The 21,197-nt window shown below is 42.5% G+C and overlaps 1 protein-coding gene across 3 annotated transcripts in view; it reads right to left on the bottom strand.

Moving 5' to 3' along the window:
* LOC123998300 (transforming growth factor beta receptor type 3-like) overlaps positions 1 to 20,476 on the bottom strand; it is a 149,615-nt gene extending 129,139 nt beyond the window's left edge. For 2 of the 3 annotated variants that reach the window (XM_046303389.1, XM_046303391.1), the window contains exons 1-2: positions 20,235 to 20,435; positions 6,366 to 6,589 (exon numbers count right to left, since the gene is read on the bottom strand). In XM_046303389.1, the coding sequence (XP_046159345.1) occupies positions 6,366 to 6,429 (64 nt within the window). In that variant the 5' untranslated portion in view covers positions 6,430 to 6,589; positions 20,235 to 20,435. The other variant, XM_046303390.1, reaches the window with a different exon arrangement.
* Between the last annotated feature and the right edge of the window lie 721 nt (positions 20,477 to 21,197).

Raw genomic sequence — 21,197 nt, 5'->3', positions numbered from 1 at the left:
TCTCTTTCTTTCTCTCTCTCGGAGGACCTGAGCCCTAGGGCCATGCCTCAGGACTACCTGGCATGATGACTCCTTGCTGTCCCCAGTGTACCTGGCCATGCTGCTGCTCCAGTTTCAACTGTTCTGCCTGCGGCTATGGAATCCTGACCTGTTCACTGAACGTGCTACCTGTCCCAGACCTATTATTTGACCATGCTGGTCATTTATGAACATTTGAACATCTTGGCCATGTTCTGTTATAATCTCCACCCGGCACAGCCAGAAGAGGACTGGCCACCCCTCATAGCCTGGTTCCTCTCTAGGTTTCTTCCTAGGTTTTGGCCTTTTTAGGGAGGTTTTCCTAGCCAACGTGCTTCAACAACTGCATTGCTTGCTGTTTGGGGTTTTAGGCTGGGTTTCTGTACAGCACTTTGAGATATCAGCTGATGTACGAAGGGCTATATAAATACATTTGATTTGATTTGATTTACTCAGACACCGTAGCTTGACTGAAAGAGAGGGAGCGAGATCACTGGCCGTATTTGATGAGACTTCAGAAGGACTGAGAGAAGCTGGAAGGTGTAACAAAAACAAAGATGCAAAGTTCCCGTTCTCTTATTTACCTCTTTTGTGAATGTCATATGTTATCTTTGAATCTCTATTTGTTTCATAGTCTTTTCAGTGATATTTCAGAGTCACATTCAGGGTTTTTTGGCACACACTCGAGCACAAGGCTTGTCACATCTTAACACCACTTAATTGGTCGAATTACTGAGTAACATCTTTCATCAGTAGGATATTCACACTTACACGACTTCACAAATATTACTCATGTAACTAGGAAACACTACACCTGATGACGATGAAGACATAATCTAAGATATACTACTATATACAATGTGCTGGTCATCTATTAGATAGTGTGGTATGTTTAGACACTAAGTCAATTTGGCAGGTGTTTGAGTGTGTATGCGGAGAGGTGGAGGTGTATTGGGACATGCAGCAATGCTGACAGCAGAGTGCATATGGAAGAATTTGAAAATATAATGCGTGAGCTCATTGTGTCAACGTAGGAGAGATAGCATTTCCTCCACTCACAGCAGATCTAGCCTGGACTGCTGTTTTTGTAGTATAGTCAACATCAAGTCTCTAGAGAGAGTGGTAACTGCCTAAAGAGAATAGTGCAAAGACTGCAGCCAAAGCTGAGGTGGTAAAGATGGTCATTATCAAAACGTTCCACTTCAGGCACTCACAATGAAGGAAAAATATTTTCTATGTTGAGTCACACTTCGGGATTAAGTCATTTACAGCAGGGTTCCCCAACTTCGGAATTTGGTCCGCGGGTGGATTTATTTGGCCCCCCAAGTTTTCTGAGCAAAAATATACAGTATATTCTATATATCCTAAAGCAAGTGAGCACCCCTTCAAATTAGTGGATTTGGCTATTTTAGCCACACCCGTTGCTGACAGGTGTATAAAATTGAGCGCAATGCCATGCAATCTCCATAGTCAAACAATGGCAGTCGAATGGCCTTACTGAAGAGCTCAGAGATGTTCAACGTGGCACCGTCATAGGATGCCACCTTTCCAACAAGTCAGTTTGTCAAATTTCTTCCCTGCTAGAGATGCCCCGGTCAACTATAAGTGTTGTTAGTGTGAAGTGGAAACGTCTAGGAGGAACAACAGCTCAGCCGCAAAGTGGTAGGCCACACAAGCTCTTAGAGTGGGGCCGCCGAGTGCTGAAGTACGTAGCGTGAACATAGTCTGTCCTAAGTTGCAACACTCACTACCGAGTTCCAAACAGCCTCTGGAAGCAACTTCAGCACAATAACTGTTCATCGGGAGCTTCACGAAATGGGTTTCCATGGCCAAGCAGGCGCACAAAAGCCTAAGGTTACCATGCGCAATCCCTAACCTCAACCCCATCAAACACCTTTGGGATGAATTGGAATGCCGACTGCGGGCCAGCCGAACCGCCCAAAATCAGTGCCCAATCACACATATGCTCTTGTGGCTGAATGGAAGCAAGTCCCCGCAGCAATATTACAACATCTAGTGGAAAGCCTTCCCAGAAGAGTGGTGGCTGTTATAGCAACTCCATATTAATGCTCATGATTTTGGAATGAGATGTTCTTCAAGCAGGTGTCCACATACTTTTGGTCATGTAGGCCGTCATTGTAAATAAGAATTTGTTCTTAACTGACTTGCCTAGTTAAATAAAGGTTAAATAAAATGTAGTGTATATATATATATTTATATTTGTAAATCATTGCTGGCATACATTTTGGAAATCTGTTATTGGAAACCAATTATTCCCACGTATAATGGAGAGACACGTGATCGTATAAAATGTAATCAAGGTTTGAAATTATTATGTTTTAATAAAATATTATGTCTATTTGGGCTTCTTGTGGTCAATTTGCAGTATACACATGATTTGTAATTATGTTCAGGGCCCCTGACCATCCGCTCAAGAAAAAAATTAACCCTTGGCTGAATCTACTGTAGTTAATGATCCCTGATCTACAGGATTCAAAGGTCTAGATAAACACTACATACAGTGACTTCGGAAAGTATTCAGACCCCTTGACTTTTTCCACATTTTGTTACGTTACAGCCATATTCTAAAATTGATTAAAAAAATAAATCCCTCAGCAATCTGCACACAATACCCCATAATGACAAAGTGAAAACGTGTTTTTAGAAATTTATTACAATTAAAAACAGAAATACCTTATTTACATAACAATTCAAACCCTTTGAGACAATGAGACTCGAGATTGAGCTCAGGTACATCCTGTTTTCATTGATCATCCTTGAGATGTTTTTACAACTTGATTGGAGTCCACCTGTGGTAAATTCAATTGATTGGACATGATTTGGAAAGGAACACACCTGTTTATAAAAGGTCCCACAGTTGACAGAGCATGTCAGAGCAAAAACCAAGCCATTAGGTCGAAGGAAATGTCCGTAGAGCTCCGAGACAGGATTGTGTCAAGGCACAGATCTGGGGAAGGGTACCAGAACATTTCTGCAGTGAAGTTGAAGTTCCCCAAGAACACAATGGTCTCCAAGACTCTTCCGTCATTGTAAATAATAATTTGTGGAAATGGAATGGAAATAATAACATTTTAAAAAATAACCTTAAATCAAGAGCTGGCTGCCTGGACAAACTGAGAAATGTTTGTCCAATAAAAGGCAGCCCGCTTGGAGTTTGCTATAAAAGCACCTGAAGACTCTCAGACCATGAAACAAAAAATTCTCTGGTCTGATGAAACCAAGATTGAACTCTATGGCCTGGATGCCAAGCGTCACATATGGAGGAAACCTGGTACCATCTCTACGGTGAAGCATGGTGGTGGTAGCAGCATGCTGTGGGTATGTTTTTCAGAGGCAGGGGCTGGGAGACTAGTCAGGATCGGGGGAAAAATGAACAGAGCAAAGTACAGAGAGCAAAGTACAGAGAGATCCTTGATGAAAACCTGCTCAGGACCTCAGACTCCGGCGAAGGTGACAGTGACCCTAAGCAAACAACCAAGACAAAGCATGAGTGGCTTTGGGACAAGTCTCTGAATGTCCTTGAGTGGCCCAACCAAAGCCCGTACTTGAACCCGATCGAACATCTCTGGAGAGACCTGAAAATAGCTGTGCAGCAACGCTCCCCATCCAACCTGACAGGGCTTGAGAAGATCTGCAGAGAATGGGAGAAACTCCCCCAATACAGGTGTGCCAAGCTTGTAGAGTCAAACCCAAGAAGACTCAAGGCTGTAATCGCAGCCAAAGGTGCTTCAACAAAGTACTGAGTAAACGGTGATCTGGAAAGTCATCACCAATCAATAAGTAATATAATAATACTCGAAGGAAAGGTTTTCATCTTTAGCTCATTATCTGTGGATAATATATGATTAGAAAGATTCAAACATTTTGTAAAACGTCACAGCACAATTGAAAAATATATGGCACATGGAAACCAAACAAGGGCGGTCTATGGTGATAGCTGGGATGGGCTGAGAGTTGCTGAAGGTTGCGATTAAAGAGTTTGTTTGGTCAAGTATTGTTGTTATATATAAAAGTATCATGTATGTCAAATATAAACTCAGCAAAAAAAGAAACGTCCTCTCACTGTCAACTGCGTTTATTTTCAGTAAACTTAACATGTGTAAATATTTGTATGAACATAACAAGATTCAACATCTGAGACATAAACTGAACAAGTTCCACAGACATGTGACTAACAGAAATGGAATAATGTGTCCCTGAACAAAGGGGGTCCAAATCAAAACTAACAGTCAGTATCTGGTGTGGCCACCAGCTGCAATAAATACTGCAGTGCATCTCCTCCTCACGGACTGCACCAGATTTGCCAGTTCTTTCTGTGAGATGTTACCCTACTCTTCCACCAAGGCACCTTCAAGTTCCCGGACATTTCTGGGGGGAATGGCCCTAGCCCTCACCCTCTAATCCAACAGGTCCCAGACGTGCTCAATGGGATTGAGATCAGGGCTCTTCGCTGGCCATGGCAGAACACTGACATTCCTGTCTTGCAGGAAATCATGCACAGAGCGAGCAGTATGGCTGGTGGCATTGTCATGCTGGTGGGTCATGTCAGGATGAGTTTGCAGGAAGGGTACCACATGAGGGAGGAGGATGTCTTCCCTGTAACGCACAGCGTTGAGATTGCCTGCAATGACAACAAGCTCAGTCTGATGATGCTGTGACACACCGCCCCAGATGATGACGGACCATCCACCATCTCCAAATTGATCCCGTTTCAGAGTACAGGCCTCGGTGTAACGCTCATTCCTTCGACAATAAACGCGAATCCGACCATCATCCTTGGTGAGACAAAACTGCAACTTGTCAGTGAAGAGCACTTTTTGCCAGTCCTGTCTGGTCCAGCGACGGTGGGTTTGTGCCCATTGGCGACGTTGTTGGCGGTGATGTTTGGTGAGGAACTGCCTTACAACAGGCCTTCAAGCCCTCAGTCCAGCCACTCGCGGACAGTCTGAGCACTGATGGAGGGATTGGGCATTCCTGGTGTAACTCGGCAGTTGTTGTTGCCATCCTGTACCTGTCCCACAGGTGTGATGTTCGGATTTACCGAACCTGTGCAGGTGTTATTACACGTGGTCTGCCACTGTGAAGACGATCAGATGTCCGTCCTGTCCCCCTGTAGCTGTATTAGGCCTCTCACAGTACGGACATTGCATTTTATTTCCCTGGCCACATCTGCAGTCCATATGCCTCCTTGGAGCATGCCAATGGCACGGTCAACCAGATGAACAGGGACCCGGGGAATCTTAATTTTGGTGTTTTTCCGAGTCAGTAGACAGGCCTCTTTAGTGTCCTAAGTTTTCATAACTGTGACCTTAATTGCCTACCGTCTCTAAGCTGTTAGTGTCTTAATGACCGTTCCACAAGTGCATGTTCATTAATTGTTTATGGTTCATTGAACATGGGAAACAGTGTTTAAACCCTTTACAATGAAGAGCTGTGAAGTTATTTGGATAGTTTCTTTTTTTGCAGAGTTTATATGTAAAATGTATGTAGCAAAAATATGTAGCAAAAAAAGCTGTAAAGAAAAACTACGAAACAATTTCATCCATTTTAGAATAAGGCTGTAATGTAACAAATTGTGGGAAAAGTCATGGGGTCTGAATACTTTCCAATGTTGATAAGCAGACTGAGTCTTCAAAATCTGAAAGCTTGTCACATAACCACAGGTTTTCAGCAGGCTTTATCTTATTTGTTTGTTTGAGTGTTGTTTTCTTCTCTCCTATCTCTGCAGCCTGCCTTACCAAGTAGCTGTAAGTGCTTTTGGCTTCACCTGAATCTCATTCCAATCAATCTGGCAGATGCGTGTGGAGGCATTATGGAGGCCTTCTAGACCTGCTATGAGGTCGAAGCTGTCAGCACTTTTTTTCTGCCTCAGCCCTGTTTCAACCCTGCCACAACCCTGCCTCAACCCTGCCACAAACTTGCCTCTGTCTCAGAGCTCCAACAAACAAGCTCTGCTCTGGGGAGGCCTGCCTGCAGGGAGAAACAGGGGAAATTCCTAGAGTGTGGGGCGATTTGTGATTGCCTGAAAAAACAGGCAACACCAGGCTCGCCCTGACAAGGCCCGGAGTGCAAAGTGTGCTTCCAGTTTGTAAGAGTGATTCCACTGCTGCCTTCCACAGTGAAGACTCAATAAATAAGAGCATACATTGACTACTCACTCTACTCACATAGAAAACATCTAGCACTAAACATACAGTTTCCATTTCCATGTATTGCTACTCTATTACCAAAAGCCTTTATTCTTTGTATTAAAAAATATAGCCTCTAATAATATATCATTCAAAAATCCCTGTCTACAGATATATAAGCAGCCAAAGATGACTTACCTGCAAATGCTGAGCAGCAGAACGCCAGGAGAAACGGGTGTAAAATGGGTCTGTCTGGCATCATAATGCTGCAGTTATACTGTAGTAGAACTGGCCTACAGCTTATCCAGAAGAGGACAGGATGTATCCACTGGACGGCCTTCCTTCCTCCTGGTTCTTCACAAGGACAACCCTTCTTCCACCACACAGTCAGTCAGTAGAGAGAAACCTCACAGGATCTCCTGCTGCAAAGAACAGGAGTAGAGAGAGAGAGTGAGACAGAGAAACATGGTGGCTAACCGTTTAGCATGGCCAAAGAGTAAGACAGAGTGTAAGTTCCAAATGGCACCCTATTCCCTGCTTAGTGCACTACTTTTGACCGTCGCCCTATGGGCCCTGATCAAAAGTAGTACACTATATAGGGTTCCATTTGGGACGCAGCAGTGGTAAGTCCCAGAAGGGGCATTAGGATCTAGTTCCCTGTGGAACTGATGAGAAAAGACAGGAGAGAGGGGAGACAGCGCCTCGGAGACCAGGAGGATTAATCTCATAGGGCTAATTAGACATCATGTGAGTTTTTAGGATCCTTGTTCTTGGTACCCATACCGGCCACCCACCTACCCCACCACAGCCCCCGCACGGTCAGTCAATGAGGGGTATCTGAGGGTTGAGATATGGCTGGGTGGGTGGCCAGTGGGTGTGAAAACACTGTTTTCTGAACATGTTATGGGGTGGGTGGGGTAATTCACACAGTTTAATTGAGATCGTTGGGAAAGACTGGATCCTCCAGCAGGGTCCGGGTTAAGCTGCTTAGTGCAAATGGGGTCAATTTTGCTGCTAATCAGCATGACCATAGCTGAACTTTTTAACTAGACCAGGTTATAGACCACAGACCCTGTTAGCCAACCTCCAAAACAGGGAACAGCACCATAAAACCCTTATGGTCTTAATTCATTCCATTCCTATTGCGTCCTCTAGCTCAATCGCTTGTATTCAATCCCGGGACCACCCATACGTAGAATGTATGCACACATGACTGTAAGTCTTTGGATAAAAGCCTTAAATCATATAATTATTATATTATTATATTATTATTATTATATTATTAACACAATAAAAGTAAATACTCCATAATCAATTAATGGAATCTAACAATGGATCATATAATTTCCTGATAAAACATAATATCATTAATTAAAAACATCTGTCTTTTTACTATTATGGTTAATTAAATGTTTATATATTGTAGTTATTTTTCAACCTTTTACAACTCAACTTTGATTTGTCAAAAAAGTTATAACAACGCAACAACCCACGTCAAATCAGTCTTTATAAAAAGGCATCAGAATTAGCCTGGTGGTCAATTCTGTTTGAGCTTTAGCCAACTGCTCTCTGTGTCCGTTTGTTGGCATGCCAAAGATGTGCATGGCTTGACAACAATAGAAAAGTTGGCTACAGGGTAGGGTACCAGGAGAGAATTTTTTTTAAATGCTTTGAATGTCATTTATCCGGGACATTTTTCAACATGGTGACAGGCTTTGTTGTTATTCAGTTATATTTTGGTGAAACTGTTTGTTTTTTCCAACAGATGATGGCCAGATTTTACTTTTTAGTTTTAAAGCTGCAATATGTAACTCTTTGAGTGACCTGACCAAATTCACATAGCAACGTAAATTATAGATGTGTCATTGTTATTGAAAGCAAGCCTAAGAAGCGGTAGGTCTGTTCTACGTGTGCTATTGTAGGCTCAGCCCTAATTGATGTGCTCTCTGACACCTGAAGTTGCATGGCAAATGGTCCAGGAGCACAAGGAAGACAAAGGACCATGCCAAAGGACTAGTCAACCCTTCCCCCCTCTGAGGGGTCAAAATGTATCTCTCTGTTATAGTATCCAGAGGACTGACTATTGAGTGTGATAGAATAATACTAAATTATCCATGTTTGGTATCGATCCAAAACTTGTTCACTGAGGATAACTCTGATGCTATCTATCTGGATGTATGATCTCTGTGGTAACTTGTATCTGTACAGGGTGAACTCTAAATTACTCTCAAAGAAATTATATTGTCCTCTCAGGAATTCTGTCTCATGGTCTCATTCCCCAGACAAACCTTTAAATGCTGTGACACCCTGTGGAGATTGGGCCTTGGTGGTCAGGTTACACTGTAAACTTGGTATCGATTGATTGGTCAATGGTGGCTGGTCTTGGGTAGAAAGGTTACATTTCCATTCCATGGAGGAAGGTTGCATGATTCATTCTAATTTCCTAGGCTTCTCTTTGTTCATGATTTGCCATGTAAGGTAATCCATTCGTTGTACAATGTTAATTAAATATCTGCCTTTGATACAGACAATTATCAGACCAATTCTTGCTAGTTAACTTCAACTCATTGCCTAATGCTTGCGTATATTTTAATTATCTTTATGGAGTCAGATAAACATTTTAATAGGATAATTGCTTATTCTTATTACAAGTCACACGAGGAATTCTAATATACACATATCCTACATGATAAAAATTACAACCACTTCACTATTTCTATGCTTCCCATTCTTAAGATTCATTTTGGTGTCTTTTACTTTCAGTTTTGTACAACAGCTTCAAACAGTTGAATGCAATATTTTTAGATGGAAAAAATGGTTCTCGACACTATACTTGCTTATGTTGTCACAAACTGAAATTAGACAAACTATTCAAATTTTAGCAACCAGGAATTGGCGACACTATTTCTGCATAGTGCACCTTTAAAAGTCATATAGTACACCTTTAAAAGACATTTAAATAATTTGTGGAATGATAAGTGAACAGTAAGCCTGCCTAAGTATCACTATCACAGCATTAGTCAGTTAGAACAGGGAAAGGGATTTTTCATAGCTCATTGAGTTGTTAGGATTACCCTACAAAAGCAAAGGATTCTCTGAACAATGGAGCAGTAATGCAGCACACACAGGAATGCACCACCACAGCATGGCCGTTCAGATTATGACCCCAGTGCAGAGAGTCCTGACAGGCCAGATGCCAGCCCTATTGTGGTGTCCTCTCTCTATATGCTCTCACATTGTTGAGGGCCAACACGGAATATACTGTGCCCAGTCTTTCTCTATGTATTTTTAAAAATCTTTATTTAACTAGGCAAGTCAGTTAAAGAACAAATTCTTATTTAAAATGACAGCCTACTCCAGACAATGCTGGGCTAATTGTGCACCACCCTATTGGACTCCCAATCAAAGAGAGATATGATACAGCCTGGATTTGAACCAGGTATAGATATTGACACCTCTTGCACTGTGATGCAGTGCCTTAGACCACTACACCGCTCAGGAACCCAAATGTATTGCCTGTCAGGAGATGACATGATGTGACTTTTGTCATGACGTTGGACTGGGGGATAGGTTTATGATGGTCATAAATACCTCTTCCCCCCTTTTTCCTCTCTCTACCCTACTGAGGTTACATTTGCAAAACCCTTGGTTAACATAGAGATTCGGGGAACACACAACGACATTACTACAACGTATCCAATTGACCACCAGAGACATTCTTCAAAGGACAAATGACTCAGTTTGGCAACACGGCCTTCCATCTACCATCAACCTACTGATGCGCAGCTCAGAGTAAATATTTATTGCATTTTCCTTTTCCAAATGGGCGGTATTTTAGAATGCATAAGATACTGTATTTACGATAGCACAGCTTTTTCCTTTTGTTCCTCAGTCTCCTGCTCTTTCACTCAACCCATCCCCTGTTCCCTTTATGTAACAAGCTGTCATATCTGTTCCGCCTGCTAGGGACGTTTTCCTTTATGACGTAATTTGTAATCAAGTTATGATTAATTGTGTGTATGTGTAATTCTGTGTAATTAGTTAGGTATTTAGTAAATAAATAATTAAACCCAATTTTGTATTGCTGATTCAACTTGTTAGCCAGGGTTATTGCAGATAAAATCATTTACAACTTTCATATGAGACTGAATAAAGATGACGATTGATATTGACTGCTATTGATGTCAAATATTACTAGGTCTTTAAGAGTTTATTCGGAAGATAACAGCTCTATAAATATCATTTTGTGGTGCCCGACTCTCTAGTTAATTACATATACATGATTAGCTCAATCAGGTGATATTAATTACGGATAAATTATTTTATAGAAAAGCATGTCATATCACTTAATCCGGCATAGCCAAAGACACAACACTGTCAACATCAGAATTTTGTTAATTTTCATGCATGTTCCCCCTCAGACGTAACTGCCAGCTCACCTCAAAGCAACATGAGTTCCAGAATCTATCTTGTAGAATAATATAATATTTGCACCAGTGGCCAGCATTGCTGCTCTATGATCAGCGCTCATGGACCATGGCAGCCGCCAGTTGTTGACAAGACTGGTGTAAGAAGACATGCTGGTGATCTGGTGTGACTGACTGTCCAGTGATGAGCAGAGTGAGAGATGAGGTCATGGTACAGAAGGAGCAGCTCTATCGTTTTCCTATTGCGCACCTCTTAACCTTTCTACTGCAACAGAGAGAATGCATGGGAGGAGAAATGCATAGGAGAGATGCATGGGAGGAGAGATGCATGGGAGGAGAGATGCATGGGAGGAGAGATGCATGGGAGGAGAGATGCATGGGAGGAGAGATGCATGGGAGGAGATGCATGGGAGAGATGCATGGGAGGAGAGATGCATGGAAGGAGAGATGCATGGAAGGAGAGATGCATGGGAGGAGAGATGCATGGACGGAGAGATGCATGGGAGGAGAGATGCATGGGAGGAGAGATGCATGGGAGGAGAGATGCATGGAAGGAGAGATGCATGGGAGGAGAGATGCATGGGAGAGATGCATGGGAGGAGAGATGCATGGGAGGAGAGATGCATGGAGAGATGCATGGAAGGAGAGATGCATGGGAGGAGAGATGCATGGGAGGAGAGATGTATGGACGGAGAGATGCATGGGAGGAGAGATGCATGGGAGGAGAGATGCATGGAAGGAGAGATGCATGGGAGGAGAGATGCATGGGAGGAGAGATGCATGGGAGGAGAGATGCATGGGAGGAGAGATGCATGGAAGGAGAGATGCATGGGAGGAGAGATGCATGGGAGGAGAGATGCATGGACGGAGGCCAAAGTAGGGCTAAGGATACCTTTTTTTATTTTTTTATTTCACCTTTATTTAACCAGGTAAGCCAGTTGAGAACAAGTTCTCATTTACAACTGCGACCTGGCCAAGATAAAGCAAAGCAGTGCGACACAAACAACAACACAGAGTTACACATGGAATAAACAATAACACAATAGAAAAAAGTCTATATACAGTGTGTGCAAATGGCATGAGGAGGTAAGGCAATAAATAGGCCATAGTAGCGAAGTAATTACAATTTTGCAAATTAACACTGGAGTGATAGATGTGCAGATGATGATGTGAAAGTAGAAATACTGGTGTGCAAAAGAGCAAAAAAAAAAAAACAATATGGGGATGAGGTAGGTAGATTGGATGGGCTATTTACAGATGGGCTGTGTACAGCTGCAGCGATCCGGTAGCTGATCAGTTAACTGATGTTTAAAGTTAGTGAGGGAGATATAAGTCTCCAACTTCAGCGATTTTTGCAATTCGTTCCAGTCATTGGCAGCAGAGAACTGTAAGGAAAGCCGGCCAAAGGAGGTGTTGGCTTTGGGGATGACCAGTGAGGTATTCAGTGGGGAGAACAAGTATTTGCTAGGTAAAGCTCCACCTTACCTCAGCTCACTGGTCACGAAAACAACACCCACAGCACGTGCTCAAGAAGGTACAGTGGGGAGAACATGTATTTGATACACTGCCGATTTTGCAGGTTTTCCTACTTACAAAGCATGTAGAGGTCTGTCATTTTTATCATAGGTACACTTCAACTGTGAGAGATGGAATCTAAAAAAACAAAATCCAGAAAATCACATTGTATGATTTCTAAGTAATGAATTTGCATGTTATTGCATGACATAAGTATTTGAAACATCAGAAAAGCAGAACTTAATATTTGTTACAGATACCTTTTTCTGCAATTACTGCGATCATACGTTTCCTGTAGTTCTTGACTAGGTTTGCACACACACACATTCTTACGGAGCCAGTCCTTAGTTGACCTGGCTGTGTGTTTTGGGTCATTGTCATGCTGGAAGACCCAGCCACGACCCACCTTCAATGCTCTTACTGCGGGAAGGAGGTTGTTGGCCCCTCAATACGGAGCAGTCATCCTGTCCCCTTTGCAGAAAAGCATCCCCAAATAACGATGTTTCCACCTCCATGCTTCACGGATGGTGTTCTTGGGGTTGTACTCATCCTTCTTCTTCCTCCAAACACGGCGAGTGCAGTTCAGATCAAAAAGCTCTATTTTTGTCTCATCAGACCACATGATCTTCTCCCATTCCTCCTCTGGATCATCCAGATGGTCATTGGCAAACTTCAGACGGGCCTGGACATGCACTGGCTTGAGCAGGGGGACCTTGCGTGCGCTGCAGGATTTTAATCCATGACGGCATCGTGTGTTACTAATGGTTTTCTTTGAGACTGTGGTCCCAGCTCTCTTCAGGTCATTTACCAGGTTCTGTCGTGTAGTTCTGGCCTGATCCCTCACCTTCCTCGTGATCATTGATGCCCCACAAGGTGAGATCTTGCATGGAGCCCCAGACCGAGGGTGATTGACCGTCATCTTGAACTTTTTCCATTTTCTAATAATTGTGCCAACAGTTGTTGCCTTCTCACCAAGCTGCTTGCCTATTGTCCTGTAGCCCATCCCAACCTTGTGCAGGTCGACAATTTTATCCCTGATATCCTTACACAGCTCTCTGGTCTTGGCCATTGTGGAGAGGTTGGAGTCTGTTTGATTGAGTGTGTGGATAGGTGTCTTTTATACAGGTAATGAGTTCAAACAGGTGCAGTTAATACAGGTAATGAGTGGAGAACAGGAGGGCTTCTTAAAGAAAAACTAACAGGTCTGTGAGAACAGGAATTCTTACTGGTTGGTAGGTGATCAAATACTTATGTCATGCAATAAAATGCTAATTAATTACTTAAAAATCATACAATGTGATGATATCTGGATTTTTGTTTTAGATTCTGTCTCGCACAGTTGAAGTGTACCTATGATAAAAATGACCGACCTCTACATGCTTTGTAAGTAGGAAAACCTGCAAAATCGGCAGTGTATCAAAATACTTGTTCTCCCCACTGTACCTTCTTGAGCACGTGCTACGGGTGGGTGTTGTTTTCGTGACCAGTGAGCTGAGGTAAGGTGGAGCTTTACCTAGCAAAGACTTATAGACGACCTGGAGCCAGTGGGTCTGGCGACGAATATGTAGTGAGGGCTAGCCGACAAGAGCATACAGGTCGCAGTGGTGGGTGGTATATGGGGCTTTGGTGACAAAACTGATGGCACTGTGATAGACTGCATCCAGTTTGCTGAGTAGAGTGTTGGAGGCTATTTTGTAAATGACATTGCCGAAGTCGAGAATCGGTAGGATCATCGACCTAAGGTGCTTTGCAGTGCTCTGAAGCATGGAGTGGATAGAGGCCTAAGATGGAAGGAGAGCTAAGGTGCATCGACAGAGGAGGGCTAAGGTGCATCGACAGAGGGAGCCGAGGGCTGATGAGAACTGAGGAGGGCTAAGGTGCATCACTGAGCTCCACAGTGCAAACAGCTGCTGGAACAAAGGGCCTTTCAGACCCTGGCAGCTGTGTGGACTGGAAAGTCGTTTTGGATGATCACGACAAATATTACACTGCAGCTCGCTGGGCTAGTACCATCTCTTTTTGATTTGTTGGACCCTTTCCCAACACCCCCCTTCCCCTTTCATGAGTGGAGGTCAACTCTATCCCTCCATTCTCCACTATAGACCAAATTCCATATCAAAGGGAAGCTAAATGACATGATATAATTCAGAGCGTTCAGGCCAGAGCCAAACTGTGTTGCGACCACACAGAGTACAGAGTGGAAACCGGTTGTGGTCTTGAACAAGAACAGTGAAATGAGAGAAAGTGCTGAAGTGTTTTTGCTTCCTTCCGGAGTTTAGATTGATGGTTGAGACACAGTGGGTTCAGAAGCACGTTCATTAGACCTAATTGTTTCCAGGAGACAAAAATAAATGGCCTAGCCTATCATGAAAGTGTCAAATCAACCAGTCTAAGGGTTATTGCATCGGTCTGGACTATGGATTCAAACCAATGACTGTTTACATTATGAATGGACAAAGCCTTCGATCACGTGACACCATGAATTCCTATGTTTATTTTATTTATTTAACAAGGCAAGTCAGTTAAGAACAAATTCTTATTTATACAATACATCACGCAAAGCAGCCACAACTGTCAGTAAGAGTGTTCATGATTGAGTCTTTCAATTAAGAAATGGAGATAAAACTGTTCAGTTGAGTGTTTGCTGCAGCTTGATCCAGTTGCTAGCTGCAGCAAACTGAAAAGACGAGCGACCAGAGATGTGTGTGCTTTGAGGACCTTTAACAGAATGTGACTGGCAGAACGGGTGTTGTATGTGGAGGATGAGGGCTGCAGTAGATATCTCAGATAGGGGGGAGTGAGGCCTAAGAGGGTTTTATAAATAAGCATCAACCAGTGGGTCTTGCGACGGGTATACAGAGATAGATAGCAAACGGAGAGTATAGAGTGCAGTGACTTGTCCTATAAGGAGCATTGGTGGCAAATCTGAAGGCTGAATGGTAAAGAACATCTTGCCGCTCGAGAGCATCCTTACCTGCTGATCTATAAATGACATCTCCGTAATCTAGCATGGGTAGGATGGTCATCTGAATCAGGGTTAGTTTGGCAGCTGGGGTGAAAGAGGAGCGATTACGATAGAGGAAACCAAGTCTAGATTTAACTTAAGCCTGCAGCTTTGATATGTGCTGAGAGAAGGACAGTGTAACGTCTAGCCATACTCCCGAATACTTGTATGAGGTGACTACCTCAAGCTCTAAACCCTCAGAGGTAGTAATCACACCTGTAGGGAGAGGGGCATTCTTCCAAACCAAATGACCTTTGTTTTGGAGGTGTTGCGAACAAGGTTAAGGCTATGTGAAGACTCAATAGCGCATTGAAGCCAAATTAAGTCAGTTAAGATGGCATCTCGTAGAGACATAACATGCGCAGTTTGAGCTACTCCAGGAAGTGGCGTTGCAGGCTAGCTAGGAGATGAGGGAAGACTGACTGCATCGCTTCTTGTTTTTATAAGAAACATTAATGTGTTGGAAATTCCACATTGTTTTCATAGTCAACTTACACAAAGCACTGACACACACACACTTACCCCACTAGAAATGCCACCAGTAGGCTGGACACATGAACATTTTTTTTCTGATAAAAACTAGTTCATTGCATCCGCCGTGGAGCCCAGTCTCATAATATTACCATCTGTCCCAACTGCTTGCCGTAGTTTTGAAGTAATCACGAAAAAACTGGCTTTATTTTAAGGCATTTTTCACTCTGCCAACTCATATTAGTTCTATTGAGGTTTTAGGTTCCAAAAAACAAATAAAGCACTTTTGTGTGTATATACTAACATGTGTATATACTGATTTTTCCATTCACTAAAATGGGGGATCCTGTTTGCTGCTAACAATGCCTACAGTACCACGGTCGGCCTTGAACTACCGCAACTTCAATGAGTCGTTCTCCAGATTCAAACTGATGCAAGAAACTGACTGACTTTTTGTTGCTGCAACAGTAAGATCACCTCATGTGACTTCTCTTTTAACTCTAGCCGTCCGTCCAAGCAGAGCTTCCATTTCACTCCAAGCTGGTCTGGAAAACCCATTAGAGACACTGCAGACCCCAGACTGAACATAATAAGTAGCTATTAGGTACTCTACACTATTGCAGCGTAGGAGGGACCGTAAATGCAACATGGTTTCCAAAGCGCAGCAGCCTTATCCTGAATCCAAGAAACCAGGCAGAATTGTTTACTTAAGCAATAAGGCACGAGGGGTGTGGTATATGGCCAATATGCCACGGCTAAGGGCTGTTCTTAGGCACAACGCATCGCAGAGTGCCTGGACACAGCCCTTAGCCGTGATATATTGGCCATATACCACAAACCCCCGAGGTACCTTATTGCTATTATAAACTGGTTACCAACGTTATTAGAGCAGTAGAAATAAATGTTTTGTCATTCCCATGGTATACGGTCTAGTATAGCACGGCTGTCAGCCAATCAGCATTCAGGGCTTAAGATAAACTGAGATTAATGAATTTAGTACTGTGGTCGTATGTAGCAAGCATCTAGGAGTAGGAGTGCTGATCTAGGATTAGTCCCCCAACCATGTAAACTTGTGAATTGTAATCTAAAAGGCAAAACTGATTCTAGCACTCCTATACTGAGACAGTTGATACATATGGCCCCTAGTCACATCTAATGCAAAATTATTACAATTATTAATCAAAAGTGTTAAAAAGGGTTATTAATATACAGTGGGGCAAAAAAGTATTTAGTCAGCCACCAATTGTGCAAGTTCTCCCACTTAAAAATATGAGAGAGGCCTGTAATTTTCATCATGATTAATATGATGAAAATTACAGGCCTCTCTCATCTTTTTAAATGGGAGAACTTGCATAATTGGTGGCTGACTAAATACTTTTTTTGCCCCACTGTAAGTCCCTCCTATCTAACAAAGGGAAAGGCTGTCTAATGAAGGATGTCCAGTGCTGGCCGCAAACCACCCAGAGACCAGTGACTTGCATGCTCTGCTACTCTCACGCCGGCTCAAGTATAAATCACCTATAAAATGCAGCTAATGTGTCTGAATGAGCGTCTCCAACCACCTCATCTCAGTTCCTTAGTCCATCTGGACAACTACCCATCCAGAATATGAGTTCTGTTTTTGCAATAGGACATTGAGAAGCTTCATAACCTAAAATGACACTAATCTGGCTGCTCTCATTTCAATAGTTCACTGAATGAAGTACACTCTTAGAAAAAAAAGGTGCTATATAGAACCTAAAATGGTTCTGCGGTTGTAATTATAAGAACACTTTTTGGTTCAAGGTAGAACCCTTTTGGTTCCAGGTATAACCCTTTTGGGTTCTATGTAAAACCCTTTCCACATAGGGTTCTACATGGAACCCAAAAGGGTCATTCTATGGGGACAGCTGAATAACACTTATGGAACCATTTTTTCTAAGAGTCCAGGCTGGCCTCCCGAGTAGCGCAGTGGTCTAGAGATCCTGGTTCGAGTCCAGGCTCTGTCACATCCAGCCGCGACCGGGTGACCCAAGGGGTGGTGCACAATTGGCCCAGCATCGTCCAGGTTAGGGGAAGGTTTGGCCGGCAGGGATGTCCTTGTCCCATTGCACACTAGCGACTCGTGTGGCGGACTGGGTGCAGTGCGCGCTGACACGGTCGCCAGGTGTATGGTGTTTCCTCCAACACATTGGCGCGGCTGGCTTCCGGGTTAAGTGGGCATTGTATCAAGAAGTAGTGCGGCTTGGCTGGGTTGTGTTTCGGAGGACGCACGGCTCTCCCGAGTCAATAAGAGAGTTGCAGCGATCGGACAAGACTGTAACTACCAATTGGATACCATGAAATTGGGGAGAAAAAGGGGTCAAATAATATTAAAAAATATATATATATATAATATATTTTTAAAAAGAGTGTAGGCTGGCTTGTTCAGTCTAAACAAAGTTATGTTTCTCAACTGCATAAGACACCAATCATGCAGAGTAACTACTGTTGTTTATAATAAACCATGTGCTTGTCCAAAAGAGACTAATCTTCCCTCCCCACATCTCCTCTTGTGGAAGTGAGACGCCACGTGTCAATGCAAGGGATGCACACTAGGGATGCATGTATTGACTAGCTGTCTCTCTCTCTCTGTCTGTGTGTGTGCGTGCATGCCTGTGTGCATGCCTGTGTGGTGTACTCCTGTGTGGCTCAGTTGGTAGAGTATGGCACTTGAAATGATAGGGTTGTGGGGTCAAACCCTGAGGGGAACCAGTACAAAAATGTATGTACTCACTACTGTAAGTTGCTCTGGAATGGAATGTAAATGTGTGTGTGTGAACATGAACACATACTGATTACTTAATATAGTGACTGGGACTGACAAGCTACACACTCTCCCCAATCATATGTGCACTGACCCCTGAGTAAGTCAATCCATATGCACGCACAATCTCCTCAAACACAGAGCCAGACTCTCTGCTCATACACTTGAATGTCATCAGCATGTGTGATCTATATGATAGAGTCACAACAACTGAGTACATATCAACATGCATATTCCCTGGTCCTGCTTCTCTTTCTCTCTGAGTCAGTTCAGTTATTCACTGATATTGAGACTGAGAGCATGCTTAGGTTTGATTTGATATCATGCTCAGCCTCACCTTGTGTGTTTTATTCACCTCACCTAAGGCATGAGTTACAGGTCTCTCACCCGTCTCCCTACTTCTGACACCATGGAATAGGTACAAGTCCTTACCTCGGCTACTAAACACAGGCACAAGACCAGATATCAAATGTATAGCTATTAAAAATGTGCACAACACTACAGCTGCCATCAAGCTTAACATAGCCTATCATGCCCCAGACTCTGCCTACCTTGCCTTACAAGGCTGCCAAACAACAATCCTCCTAGGAAATCTCTAAAGCAAGTATTTAGAAAGCAATTCAAATAGCTTTCTGACACAGATCTGTAATCTAAAGCTTTTTTTCAGCTCATGTTTTATAACTACATTAACTATGACTTTTCCCATATCAGACATACTACTGTATAAATCTGCTATTCTTTCATCATAACAAGGCAAACAGTTACATCTACTTGTACCATGTCAATAACAGTATTATAATGCATCAAAGGTTTCTGAAAACGGCTCCTAAAATGACAGAGAACTCAAACTAAAGGAAGATAGGTGCATACTGAAAATGTATAAATCATTATGGTAAGAACATTATGGTAAGAAACAAATGCCCATCCTTTCAGAAATTGCTGTAGACAGTTTGGTATCATGCTTTGATTTCACATCAGTGATGCCACACTGGAACACAACTTGAAGTTTAAGGCAGAGATACAAAACAAAATCATACAGCAAAGTGATATTCAGCACTAAGGTGTGATATCTGGTTATGGCAGGTCAGTTGTGTAATGTTAAAGTCCCTTCCCACCAGTGATCCTCAGACCATGTTGTCTACATCAGGTTGCACAAATAAATAGCCTAATACATAAGCCTGCATTACTATGTTTACTATTTACAATGTTAGAATAAATTATTGAAATCAATTATCCAATGTGAATATTTATTGATATAGTTAGTTATAAACAGTTATAAACAGTTATAAACCAGTTGCATATTAAAAGCAACAATGCTGACACTAATTGGGGGGTGATGGGTAGCTGTAGGTGTGCGCATGGACCATGCAACTGGCCATGCGTGTTTGGTTTTGAGAGGTTGACAGCTTCAATATACTCCGAATCTTACGATTGCAAATAGCTTTTGGGATAGTTGTTCAGTCAGGAAAGCATAGGACGTCATTAAAGTTGATAAGGGGGGAAACAAAATGCTGAAGTTCACGGTTTATCCGAAGAACTATTGTGTGTGCATTGGAAGAACATGTCAAAACAAAAGCCAATGCACGTTTTGTTTGTTCTGTCACTTGCAACAATACAGCCTATCACAGAATATCAGACATATTCTGCTGGCGGACAGGGATGTTCATATTCTGTGCCCTATTTTGCATCCTTGCAGTGCGGGGTTGTGAGCAGGGGACACAGCAATTATTTATCCCAGAGATGTTCAGTAAAAGATGCAGATGATAAACACAAATTACTATGTAGGCCTAATGTAACTTTTCTTTATGTACGCTAGTATAACATGTTTCACAAGGTTTAACGCTTAAAGAAGAACTCTGACGTACCATGCAGAATATCCAGGAATCTCAAAGTAAACTTTGTTGTAAATTGTAGCTTGCTTGCCTTGCAGTGGTTCGAATGGATGCGATTATGTATCCTTTCCTGGAAAACCCCCTCCGCGTCCTTGGAAAACAACGTTAGATGTCAGGTTACAGAATTTGCCGAGTTTATGAATAGTGAGTCCACTACTATTGCTTAAACGTTTTAAATACCTATCTCCGTTTTCACGAGGCACTTCATTTTGAGGGTTGGTCTTGTGGTGGGAGGAGGCTGCGATGTAAACTAGGCTAGCTACATAAGTCAACAGATTGGTTTTCATTGGAGAAGAGCAGACAGTTGCTGCTGTCTTTCCAGTGAAAGTATAATTATGATTCAAACAGATTGCACATTACGACTTTAGGGAAACACAGAATAGGCTAATTGAACAATGAAAATAATTAAATAGTATTGTTATTATTGGGTTTAATAATGATTAATAAGTCATATTAAAATGATAATGTTTGGTTCTCTTTATAAGCAGCATTTTCCAATGTTGTTATCGTTTTTTTATTTTTTTAAACTCAACACATAATAAGTCATTAGTTGTAATGACTTCCCCCTCAGGAAGTTGAAAAGGTTTGGCATGGGCTCTCAAATCCTCAAAAAGTTATACAGCTGTGGTATGGCAACAGCACCGCCCTCGGCTGCATGGCCCTACAGAGGCTGGTGCGGACAGCCCAGTCTGTAACTTTCTCACTCACATATAAGTGAACTTGTCTCAAAACTGTTGGTCCCCTAAAATAGGGGACTTTGTACAAAATGTGCTGTAATTTTGAAACCTTTCACCTGATATGGATGACAATACCCACAAATTAAAGCTGACAGTCTGCACTTTAACCTCATAGTCATAGTACCATTTCAAATCCAAAGTGCTGGAGTACCGAGCCAAAACAACACCAACAAATGTCACTGTCCCAATACTTTTGGAG

Source organism: Oncorhynchus gorbuscha, linkage group LG15 (assembly GCF_021184085.1).
Source record: "Oncorhynchus gorbuscha isolate QuinsamMale2020 ecotype Even-year linkage group LG15, OgorEven_v1.0, whole genome shotgun sequence".
In the NCBI taxonomy this organism is placed as follows: Eukaryota; Metazoa; Chordata; class Actinopteri; order Salmoniformes; family Salmonidae; genus Oncorhynchus; species Oncorhynchus gorbuscha.
This window is presented reverse-complemented; position numbering and strand designations above follow the sequence as displayed.